Here is a 12,634-nt window from a genome sequence, read left to right as displayed (position 1 = left end):
TGACAATAGCCGATTCTATGTCTTAGAGGGCTGCTCTGGAGGCACTACAGGTAGGTTTAAAGCAACAAATGGCAAAACTGTGAAGAGTAGAGTGGTTGACCAGACCCGTAAAGGCTCACAAAAAACTTGACGACCTGAGAAATCCCTATTTTAACGAACAGAGGCGTGAACCGGTCACAATCCCTCACCAATCCAACTGCCTCAGTACCAAATGGAAATCTGCCCCGTAGCCATTAAGAGCATTTATGGATGTCAAAACAACCATAACAACCACAAAAGCATGCACCAAACCACTCCTAAACAAGCTTCAGGAAAAATTGCATAGGTCAGAATGGAAGTGAAACCAACTGAATCCAGTATGGTTTCCATTGTGAAGGGCTTGCTCCCTAAAAAAGTCATAAGTAGTGAGGCAATACCAACTGCATGAGAAGCATGTCAAAAGCCTTGGAAGGTGATACACAGCTGAGCTTTAAGACACCCAGCAAGCGGAGGAGATGGGGCAGAACATAATCAAAAGGCCTCAAGCAGACCACCAGCAAGACACACTGGGTCCCCTCCAGCAAGGCAGAAGGGAATTTAGCCAAGGAGAAACAAAAGTTACTTGGCGAAAAGTAAATCCCTCAGACTGCTGACACTTTGTGGTGGAGAAGGAGTATCACCAAGAAGAAGCTGATAGAAGTGCCAAAACTGTATCTCAAGGTAAATAAGGCTCCTGGGTGAGATGGGATGCTGTTGAGAGAAGAAACCTCTGGTCAAAGCTGTGAGAAATTGAGTCAAATGTCAATGAGTTTATCGTTAGCACAACATTCGACATCCTGTCTTCCCCGACCAACTTGAATCTGTGGGTGGGAGAAGAGCCAGCCTATCCTTATTCAATTACATCTCGGTAGGATCCAAGGCCAGCCTTACTCAAAGCAGATACACATGGGAAGCACAACCAAGCCTTAAGGTGATTAGCAGCATTGCAGGCCAAGAGGATGTGTCAATATAAAAGGGCCCTCACACAATATCGTTTGTCTGGGAGGGAGACACGCAAACATCATACCCCTGCCCCTGGTTCCAGAACAACTGCAGGGAGCCAGACTGGGAAATGCACGTCAACTTGGACCAGCAACTCGTATTTCGCAGGAGATCGCAGGAACTACACTCTGACCAGATAAGAACAACTTAATTTATCCCGCCGAAGGAAATTGTTGTGCCAGAGTTTCAAGTAAAACATAGCAATAATAATAGTAGGAAGGAGGGAGAATAAGAAATACAAATAAAACCATTAAGTATCAAAGTCAAGGCTATAAAGGGTTTTAAGGTCTTAAGAAGTACAAAGATTTGAATATTCCCTTTGGCTGAAGGACGAGGAATTAAAAAGTCTGATAGGCTCAGGTAGGAAAGACCTCCTATGGCGTTCAGTGGAGCTCCTGGGTGGTATCAATCTAGATTTGGTGCATCTTCCTGATAAATTTGACTATCTTGGGAGGATACTAAAGGGGAGGCCTTGGAATGGAAAAAAAACTGTTATTCTGACCCGGTGGCTCAGGCTACAGCATGATGTTTGAAGGCTGAGGTGCGGCTGGTTGAAGTGGCTTGCAGAGGCTTTGTTGCAAATTCCCCCACAAGGCTCCTGATGGACTTTAAGATCAGGGGGCAAGCCCAAAGAAAATTCATCAGCCCAGAGTACTGCGGCAGAAAGAAGCAGTCTGGGCCACTGGGAGACTCACCCACCCTCTAGTGCCTCTGTTTTACTCATAAGAGGATGAAGAGAGGAGGGAGATAGTCAAAGGCAAGTCAACATTGAAAGTGCCTACCCAGTCAGGTGCCCCTCCATCACTATCTCTCTCACTTAAAGGGTGGCCATGCAGCGAAATGTCATGGCAGCACGTCTCAAGTTTTCATCAAGGAACACAACACCAAGTCTTATGAGTGCTGCTGGGTGATTGAAAAATAAACCAACCTCTCGACATATACCTGGGTCTGATCAACCAGAACATCAGAGATTGTAACAAAGTCCCAATTATGAAAAGGGGCCACTGGCTTATGTCTATGGAGGTTCTCAGTCATCAAGGTTGTGGTTTATTCTAGTCGAAATTACTCGCAGCTTTAGATTAACTGTGATGTAAAATGTATTGACAGAGAAATCACTAAATGAATAATTCTGACTAAATGGAAATTTTCAGGGCGGCACGGTGATGCAGTGATTAGAGCTTCCGCCTCACAGCATGAAGGACCCTTGTCGATTCTGACAATGGGGCCTTTCTGTGTGGAGCTTGCATGTTTTCCCGTGTCTGCGTGGGTTTTCTCCGGGTCCTCCAGTTTCCTCCCACAGTCCAAAAACATGCTGCAAGTTAATTGTATAAAATCTGGAAAACTGCCCCAAATGAGTGAATGTTGTGAGTGAATGTGAGGCTCCAGCATCCCCTGCGACCCTGAGGGCAGGATAAGTTGTTGAAGATGGATGGAAATTTTCAGTCCAACTCGTTTACTTTTTACAAATAATACTAACAACGCAATGTAGCGCAATTTTTCTTGGCTAGGTTTCTCACCTGACACAACTTCACATAATACACCTGGAATCTGAAGAAATTGTAAAGTGTAATGTGCATTTCCATATCAAAATGTACAAAACATTTGAGGGTTCTTTAATATTTGATTTATTATATTCCTTTCATATATAGAAAGGTCAAACCATAATGCACAAAGACAGGAATGTCATTGTAAACAAGTTCATGAGGTATAAAGACCTTTAGGTCATATTTGTTTTAAAGGCTTTTTTGCATATTGTCCTCTTCAACAACAACTGGCTTTTAAGGTGCACTATGTATTCCGATGCTTTCAAATTCTTGTCTACTATACAAGATGATGTTTCATCAGCTTCTCAGATAGCATGCACAATCAGCACTGAGAAACCAGAACCAACAGCGAGTCCCAGAGTGAGGAAAAAGGACATGACGACTCCTGTGGCCTCCGCTAGCTCTCGTGGCACAACCTTTGGGCCATAGATCATTGGTAAGGTACCAAGGTAGCCATTGGAGAGGCCTAATAGACAGTTAAAGACTACCGGATACATGTCGTGGCTGAAGAACACAGTTTGGAGATGGTACCTTGGCTGGTAGTTACAGAACATGAAGAGGGGAACCATTACAGTGCGACACAAAACCAGGGTGGGCAGAATTTTGCTGGTTGGACCAGGGACCTGCAACCAGGCTGTGGCTTGTCTGCCACAGAAGTCTGCTGCATTATACAGGAAGAAACTTGTAAGGGGCAAAAAGTATGTGGTGGTCCAGGGGCTGCCGCTGTCCTTCTGCACAGACTGGATCCCTGAGGAAACTGCAGGGAACACCATAATAGAGATGAAAAAGACATAGAACACACAAAAGCCCAGCACCCATGTCTTGTGGAGGATTGGCTGTAGCGATGGAGCAGTAACTCTGCTCCCTGAGGATGCTGCAGACACCTCCTCACAAACAGCTTGAGTTGTTGCTGAAGCAGCTTGCATGTAGTGTCTGGAAGGAAGAAGATAAATAAAATATTTTGAGTTCCTGAAACTATCTGGAGATCATTTTGAGACTGCAGCAATCTAGCAGTTATGACCTCCGTCTTTAACTTTCACTATAATAATCACATGAATTCTATGACCTATATGACCTATATATATATATATATATATATAAGGCTAGGGTTGCGTTATGCATCCACTAAATGGAGCTGCGCTAAAGGGAATGTCAATAAAAAAGTCAGATAAGTTGGTCAAACATTATTAATAGAATACAAACAAACATTCTGTCAACTCCGTTCACTCCCAAAACAAGTTAGTGCATTCACAATACGGTTCCCTACATATACATATGTTCATGTCACTAGCTAGCGCTGTTGCCTTCATTTGAATAGTGACTGTAGAGACGCTTCTACTTGCAGGTCTCTGTTCAACAACCCACTGTTCAAGTTTGTCCCTTAACTGTAGCCATCTCGCTTTGTTTCCTTGGAAACTCTGTTCAGTCTTCTTTACTCGGCGCAGGTCATCTTATTGCTTCCTCCACTCCCGCACCATTTATTTGTTAAAGTTTAATTCTCTCGCTGCTGCTCTGTTCCCTTGTTCTACTGTGTGCCTGATCAGCTTGAGTTTGAAGACTGCGCCATAAGCGTGTCTCTTGAAAGGAGCCATTTTGGGGTCTTTATACACACACACACACAAGTGGTGTGGGACTGGAATTCTCCTTTACCGATTTTTAAAGCAGCTACTTCGGCGACGCATGCACACACACATGCGCACACATACACACACACACAAATGGAGTCATATATCCCTGTATGCACCACGTGCTACTTCTTCTGTGAGGAGAAAATAGAGTTGACGGCTGCTTCCCGTAGTTGCGAGACCTCTTGTGGCTCAATACTGATCAATATGTAAGGCGCACTGCATTATAAGGCGCACTGTCAGTGTTTGAGAAGATTACAGGCTTTTAGGTACGCATTATAGTGCGGAAAATAGTGCGGTACTTGGCGTGTCATCTGGAAGGAAAGGAGGTAAGGAGACTTGGTGGTGGAGTGAGGAAGTGCAGAAGTATATACGAAGTAAGCAATTAGCAAAGAAGAAGTGGGACACAGGACTGAAGAGAACATACAGGAGTACAGGGAGATGCTACATAAGGCAGGGGTGGGCAAACTTTTTGGCTCAGGGCCCATATTGACTTTTAAAATTTGACAAATGGGCCAGGTCAGCACAAGATACGATGCATATAAAAAAAAAATTACTTGTTAACAAAACATATCGGACTCGTCTGGCATTTGTCTGAACATTGTCTGACATTAGCTTTGAAGAGAAAACCAGCTTGGTTTCACGCACAAACCGTTTTTTCCCTTGTAGCTTCACGTCCAGCTCATTCATGTGTCAGTATGTCCATGGTAAAGGCTAAATCACAAAGCCAATCTGTGTCATTCAGCTCAGAAAAATTCTCAAGTGTTCTGAAGTAGCTCCAAAAATGAAATCATTTCCTGTTTGAGCTCCCACATTCATTGACCCAATCATTCAATCATTCAAATCTATTGTAGACCACAAAATAACAGAGATTAGTAAAAGTGAAGTGAGGAAGGCATTGGAGAGGATGAAGATTAGAAAGGCAGTTGGTCCTGATGATATACCTGTGGAGTTGTGGAAGTATATAAGAGAGGCAGTGGTAGAGTTTCTGACTAGATTATTCAACAGGATCTTAGAGAGTGACAAGAGTCCTGAAGAATGTAGACATGTGATGGGGCCCAATTTTAAGAATAAGGTGGATGTGCAGAATTGCAGCAACTATAGAGGGATAAAGTTGATGAACCATACAATTAAGTTATGTGAAAGAGTAGTGTACGCTAAACTGAGCACAGAAGTCAGCATTTGTGAGCAGCAGTATGGCTTCATGCCTAGAAAGAGTACTACAGATGCAGTATTTGCTTTGAGAATGCGAACAGAGAAGTACAGAGAAGGTCAGAGGGAGCTGCATTGCGCTTTTGTAGACCTAGGAAAAGCATATGAGAGGGTGCCGTGAGAGGAACTCTGATATTGTATGAGGAAGTCTGGGATGGCAGAGAAGTATGTTAGACTGGTGCAGGACATGTATGCTAGCTATGAAACAGTGGTGCGGTGTGCTGTAGGGGAAACAGAAAAGTTCAAGATGGAGGTGGGACTCCATCAGGGATCAGCTCTGACCCCATTCTTGTTTGCAGCGGTAATGGACAGGCTGACAGAATAGGTTAGATAGGAATCTTCATGGACTATGATGCTTGCAGATGACACTGTGATCTGCAGTGAGAGCAACCATTATGCTGATGTGGCTGTCTGTGAAAATGAGTTTGACACTCCTGAGCTAGAGCGTTCACATTTTTTGAAAGAGTATAGTACAAATAAAAAAAATGATAATAATAACGTATCCTTCATTAATCCCTCATGGGGAAATTCACTCCAGCTTCCATCCACCAGCACAAGGGGAGCAGTTAGGGGTTGAGTGTCTTGCTCAACAACACTTCGACACACTAGGAAGAGCCAGGAATCAAACCAGGAATTTTCGGTTACTAAGACAATTGCTCTGTCTCCTGCACCATGTTGCCCTCATAAATAAAATAATTCAGAGCAACTGAGTCTATAGATAATACAAGGTAACCAGTACTTTATGTACAGTATGCACTAAAGAACTGAAATGTCTGATACTGACCTTGAGTACGCCAGCTTCGGCAGCATCAGGTATACAATGATGCAGACGAAGATGAAGATGTCAGCGGTTAGGAAGTAAGCCAAGGCACTGTCAGTCACACGCTTCGCCACTGCCAGGTCTACCAGCGATGCCACTGCACTGAGTGTACCTCCCATGGCTTGACCTGGCACAATGGTTATTGCACAGTCAGTAGTGATGCGCAACTGTCTCATGTCACAATGATTTCATGTATGATATATGTAGATAACTATTAAGTCTAAATTGAAAAAGCGTACATCTCTGGGGCTTAGAAATTAGTCACATTGCCATTTTACATGGCCCAAAACAATAGTTATAAAATGCTTTGGGTCATGACCTCCTCTAGATGTCACCAAAGGTACATCTGTTTAGGTTCTGAGTATCCAGGTCATGCTGAATTCTTGTCAAAATCTTCTTGCCATAGCAACCTGAACAAAACTGGAACTGGAAGAAAATCAAGTCCAGTTTCCACGACAAGAAGATTTTGACAAGAATTCACAAAAGGTACACAATTTCCAACTTGTCCAGATCCATCCTTCAAGGCCCATAACAAGAAATAAAACTTCTACAGCCAGTTTTACACAGAAAATGGCAAGTTTAGGTTTTTATATTTACAGACGATTTTTGTTGCTTGTGCTATTTTTTTTAAGTATAAATTCAGGGTAGAAGGGACCCTTTTTTTATAGAATCAGTTGCAAAATTACATTGTGTATTGATTTTTTTCTGAAAATGTCCCCATTACTTTTCAGTCACAGGTTTCCTAAAATAACTGATACACTGAAGATGAAACTAATTAATATCATAACTTGGCAAACAGGTATTGCTTGAATTTCATCTTGGCATAAAATCTAAATCCATTATGGCATATTTGGGAAGGGGAGACTGAGAGAGGTATGTTTATGACCAAGGTCTACTGAAATCTCAAGACAGTCCTTGAAAAATATCAGGACCATACCTGATATAAGCGCTTGAGAGATCCTCATAGGGAAATGTCCACTGATGCCAAACACGCTACCACAGAATAGATTAGAGGCTCCACTGACAATGGCCACACTGACAAGGGTGCCGGCGAAGAATTCCACCTTGCAGTCAGACACGTCCACCTCTACCATCAGTGTGGTTACCACAAACACTGCCAGGATCACCAGGAGAGATGAGAGTATGCGCACGTGTGGAGACACTCTGAGGGGAAAGCACGCATGCATGTGCACACAGACATACAAAAAGACAAAAAGATACTGATTAGCTGGGTCTGCTGATAAGCAAAAGAACAAGTAAATAGCTTTCATTATGACTGAATTATCTTCTGTTTAACATTGGCTGTAATACAAAGCTAGTAACTGCCTATCACAAGTACTGGATATAGAGGAATTTTGCAAGGACAGATGTAATATAGATGTATGAACGGCAGACTGGCCAAACTGCAGAGCACACAGTAGTATTCAAGGTCATTAGAAAATTAGATTTAGAGTACTCTTAATAAGACCTTAAGAGTATGCATGTGACTGTAATAAGTTCACACACAATATGTGAACCTGTTTTCAAAGTACTTTGTAAGAATTCACAGAAAATGCGCTGAGAGACTCAACTTATGGACAGTAGCCTGGTGTGAGAATGCATGTGATGAGTGAGTTTGATGGAGGCAACCTGTTAACAATGATGTAGTTGAGTATCAGGCACAGCACAGAAGGGATTGTGGAGGCAATGGCCAGGTAACTTTCAAAGTAGTCCTGTGAATAGTTGGGGAAAACAAAAAATGTTGTTCAAGGAGAGGTTATCCTTTACACAATAAAAGTTATCAGACAACAAGATGACCAGGCATTCTAGTTGTATATAAACAGCTAAAGCTTATTTCTTCTTTTTATTTGTATATGTAAAAAGAACCAAACCCCAGAGTTCAGGCCATGCACTCTAGATAACTGGACTGAATCATGTAAAACAGGACTTTGCCAATATTGCATTACTCAAGTGCATGTAAACGTGTCAGAACAAATTATTGCCATTACCTGACTAGTCGCAGTTATTGTATTATTGAGTGTATGAAAATACAGTAAATCAATTTGCTAGGAATTGCTTTTTCTTTCCCATGTTTTGTACACAGGTTTCTAAAAAATGTCCTTTTATTTGACTCTAGACTTACAGTTGATACCTGAATTAAGAAAAAAAGCAATTATTTACAGAAACATGTTACTGAATTTGGCTAACTGCATTTCAGAGTGTCTGTTTTCCTTTTATCCCATTTTTCTGTAACAGACATGTTCAATGGGGATTCTATTTTTTCTAATATGTTTCACGTCACTTCTGTTAGATGTGATCTGAAAGGATAGTCTCCTCACATAATTTGTCACAGGCACAATGTGAATGGCATGCATTCTTCTCTGTTAACAGACACAAACAGCGCTGTTACACTCAAATTCTTACTCACACTAAGGTCTGAACGTTGCTCCTCATTACCACTGTTGTGTGTGTGATTACTCAATTTGTAAAGCCAATAGTGCTTTGCTGTTACAAAGAAGTTCCAGGGCAACAGTGAGCTGATACCCATAAGGAAGAAGATCCAATACACCAAACAGTAGGAGTCCTCTGGGCTGTAGTGTACGGCTAGAGGCGCTGATGAATGTTTGGGCAGGATAGAAGCAGTCTGACTATAGTCTTCACAGTCTTCATCCTCAGATACATCTTGGTTGTCCATAGAGGCTGGGATATAAGAGGAGTTAACACCGGGCTGCAAAGGCTCTGCAGCTTCCATTTTGCCACACAGCCACAGAGCACAGATGGAGGGGGATATGGAGGGCTGGGGAGAAACTACAATCACTGGAACACAAGAAGAGCAACACAGAAATCTGTGTGACGTGGACAAAGAAATGTGGCTTAAAGAAAAAAACTAAAGGGAAAAAAAACAATGCAACACAATAATGGAGTCGAGAAGAGACCCACGTTCACTCGTCTTGATACTGCAGTGCTGGCAAAGGTTTTTGTGGAGCCATGGTGTGGGGACGTCTCAGGACATATACACTCTGGTGATCCAGACTTGGCGAAAGGGAAAAATGGAGAAGATGATACTAATTAATTCAAAAGGATGGCACGGGGCCTTTCCTCGATGTGTAAAAACCCTACAAGTCATACAATTGAGTTATGTTGCTGGCATTTCAGGGAAATTCTGAAGGGTCTTCAAACACCATATACTGCTACATTTCAAACCCCACAACACCCTGAGACAAAACCTGATGCCACCCTGATGACAAAACAACCAGGCATAAGATAGAGAATGTGATGTATGCTGTCACTTGCACTAAGGATTGTGATGTGATGACGTCTACATTGCAGAGACCGAACAACGTCTGCACAAACGGATGGCCCAACACAGGAGAGCCACCACTTCAGGACAGGACTCTGCAGTTCACCTACACATGAAGGACAAGGGTCAATTTTTTTGAAGACAGCAATGTCCTTATTCTGGCCAGAGAAGACAAATGGTTCAAGAGGAGTCAAAGAAGCCATCTTTGTCAAAACAGAAAAGATGCACCACCAGAACCAGCCCCCAGTAACTTTGTAAGTTCATGCGATCCAACAGGGTTCCCACCTTTTTTTAGCTTTACCTTTTCACATTCCGATCCAGGTAATCCCACACAATCCTAACGAATGACACCCCATTAACATAACAACCCCCTTAGATGTAGTTTCTGACGATTAACTCATACATTTACACAACCTAGACCTGCCCAAAACCCTGGAAGTGATACTTGGAAACTCCCCACAGGTCATTAGAACTGACGAAGCCTCTCAGGTGAGGTCTGAAACATCCTCAAGTGAAGAAATTCAAGTCCAGTAGCCAAGACAAGAAGATTTTTACAAGAATTCACCATGACCTGGATGGCTGAGAACCTCTGCAGACAAATTGAGTTATGGATAGATTCAATTGTTCTATTTTTTCACAGCCCCTCAATGTAAAAGAGGAAAACAGCAAAGCAAATACTTTGTAGCTCTGATGAATAATAACTTGAAAATAATACGTTTATTGTTTACTTGCTTAGACTTTGTTTTCATTGCTGTTTCACCAACAGTATTTTCCATCCATTTAGTAAACTACTAATCAGACCCCAAATTTAACAGCACTGTGACCGTCATATTTTTTCTAGAATATGTTTTCTTCCTGCCCCTCACTTAATATCCTGTCAATCAGACATGGTGTAGATATTATAGGAAGCATCTTAGTAGCACCCTGATGTTTTACAGCAGCTCCATTGGGTATACTTTTGATTTTGCAACAAAACACAAATTGATAATTTAAATTAAAGTGTTAGTGTTTGAAAGGGGTGTCACTCAAAAGTTAAATATCCACTTAGTAGGGGTTTAATTTGACTCACAAAGCTCACTAAATCCTCTCTTAGTCGAAGCGAAAGGCAACACCTCAACTTATTAATTCATAAATAAAGAAAACTTAAGGCGCCTACTGTTAAAAAACACCTCCCAGTTATTTAAAACAAACAAGAACGCGCATAGAAAAACTCAGAATAATAGAAACAAGGAATTTCAGGATAAACACAAAACAGAGTACATTTAATTAAAAACAAATATGACTCTAAGTGAAAGATCATTCCTGAAATGTGCTAAGGTGAATTTCTTTAACATTTAAAATAACCCTACGAAATATGACCATATCCTTACAAAGTCCATATGGAAAATATCAGATAATTATCATTCACAATTTACATAGAACATGACAACACATAATATATGACAATATATCCTCATAGCACCGTATCACGCCATATATTGACAAGGAATAATGTTAAATGATTGACATACTTGAGCACTGAGCTTGACTGAGGGTCAGGCAGGACTTCTTCACATGATCATCTCAACAATGCGGTGCGTTTCATCGATTGTCCTCGAATATATGTGACATTTTCACGTGTTCGTCAAAACCTGACTCGAGATTTGAGGCAGAGTTCACTGGACAAAGCAAAAACCTAGTCTTTAGCTATAAGTACTTACTCTTAACAGTTTGCTCAGCTGGTTTCGGGAGACCCAGCTGACCCAGCACCTTCATGCGTCGAGCCACTAATGGGGAACTATTGCGCACATGACACTTCACGAAGACAGTGCAATAGCATGGAGACAAACTGCAGAACGAGCAGTTTTCGTGCAACGAAGTAACTTCTTTCAATGTCAATGCGGAAAGCAGGTTTGAAACGGTGTCCGAAGCATGGTATTGGAACCGAGCATCTTGTCCTTTCCGACAGACAAACGGGCGCGCCAGTTGGTAATTGTAAAAATAAGTACAGAGGCGACACAAAACTGCTTATATTTCAAACCGTTTGCCGTCGAGGGAACAAAAGAAACCTGTACCTTTTTTGTAGCGAAGTGACACCTCAGTCCTTTCTTCTTACAATGACGCAAAAACCCATTTCCAAAAGCACTTTGTTTTAAGACCGGACGATAAACAAACGTTTCATCCTCCACTTCTTCGCCTACGTTCACTAATAGAGAGTACTGTTGTATATCCGGTAAAAAACCTTTCAAAATAAAGGCGTTAATTAATTTCCATTTCCTACTGACGGACTAAATCAAAAAAATGTCAGCAAGACAACTTAAGGAATGACGAAAAATAATTTCATTTATGATCATTATAATTCATACGATCACATACGATAAAGGTTAATTCAAAGTATCTATTATTCTGGCGACCAAATAGATAAACCGGATAGGAATTAGAGAGAGACCCATTGAGTTTCCCATAACCTCTCAAAAATAGCTGTGTTAATCAAGCGTTTCCTAGGTAAATAAAATAAAATAAAATAATGTACGGGCGGTGGTTATCGTGCACAACAAAAAGGTCCCTGGTTGCATTTCGAAGGGGTACTTTCTGTGTGGAGTTTACGTTTTCTCCGGCCAAAGTCCAACTTAGCGCAGTAAATGCATTAGATTGCCAGTTGCAGACATCCCAAGCTGCAAGAACTCATTTCGTGCAACCTCTTCACATGCACACAACAGAGGATCACTTTACTTCACCAAAAGTTTATTCACTAATTTCTTCGAAATAGAACAAATACAAGACTTGTGAGTATTTTCAAACATTTTAAACCTGTCCTTTCTGCACAGAACACCTGCCACCTGCCTGTGGGCCTACTTATTCTCCTGTGACTTTTGCAGGATCTCATTGTATTTAGATGTTTCTTGCTTTGCAGACTTGAGCAATTTCCCTGACCATTCAAGCTCATAGCACTCAGTGTCAATGAATTTGTTGATTTTACAGGACATCGGGTTGCAAACATTACACCGCGCCTCACTGTCATTGTTTTTCCACCCTTGTGAAAAAAACAGAGCTATGCTTTCGTGTAATACTAGGTGAAGTGGGTTTTATGTTTTCGTTTTATTGAGCACTCTCCCTCTGCCACCTTGCGGGCTGCACTGACTGAACAAATCTT

At 41.6% G+C, this 12,634-nt stretch overlaps 1 protein-coding gene across 5 annotated transcripts; it reads right to left on the bottom strand.

Moving 5' to 3' along the window:
- Nucleotides 1-2,630: 2,630 nt before the first annotated feature.
- slc29a3 (solute carrier family 29 member 3) lies at nt 2,631-11,733 on the bottom strand. Of its 5 annotated transcripts, none has more exons than XM_086161532.1 (7): nt 11,556-11,733; nt 9,141-9,233; nt 8,629-9,046; nt 7,851-7,933; nt 7,159-7,385; nt 6,186-6,348; nt 2,631-3,497 (listed from the first exon to the last, which is right to left on the bottom strand). In XM_086161532.1, exons 3-7 carry the CDS (start codon nt 8,950-8,952, stop codon nt 2,870-2,872), a joined length of 1,425 nt encoding a protein of 474 aa, XP_086017658.1. In that variant the 5' UTR covers nt 8,953-9,046; nt 9,141-9,233; nt 11,556-11,733; the 3' UTR covers nt 2,631-2,869. The 5 variants fall into 5 exon arrangements, with proteins under 5 accessions (XP_086017658.1, XP_086017650.1, XP_086017685.1 ...); XM_086161524.1 differs by having other exon boundaries at nt 8,629-9,017; XM_086161559.1 differs by lacking the exon at nt 11,556-11,733 and adding an exon at nt 11,013-11,050.
- Nucleotides 11,734-12,634: the final 901 nt, after the last annotated feature.

Source organism: Fistularia commersonii, chromosome 2, assembly GCF_037954325.1.
Source record: "Fistularia commersonii isolate RoL2024-O1a breed Wild chromosome 2, RoL_Fcom_v1.0, whole genome shotgun sequence".
Taxonomy (NCBI): Eukaryota; Metazoa; Chordata; class Actinopteri; order Syngnathiformes; family Fistulariidae; genus Fistularia; species Fistularia commersonii.
This window is presented reverse-complemented; position numbering and strand designations above follow the sequence as displayed.

What these genes read in the sequence shown, in the direction of transcription:
- slc29a3 (XM_086161532.1), bottom strand. Translation starts at nt 8,952, where the DNA reads ATGGAAGCTGCAGAGCCTTTGCAGCCCGGTGTTAACTCCTCTTATATC. An exon ending in AGCAACGTTCAGACCTTAGT is followed by an intron (nt 7,934 to 8,628) that starts GTGAGTAAGAAT and finishes AACTATTCACAG; the next exon opens with GACTACTTTGAAAGTTACCT. An exon ending in CTCTCAAGCGCTTATATCAG is followed by an intron (nt 6,349 to 7,158) that starts GTATGGTCCTGA and finishes CCATTGTGCCAG; the next exon opens with GTCAAGCCATGGGAGGTACA.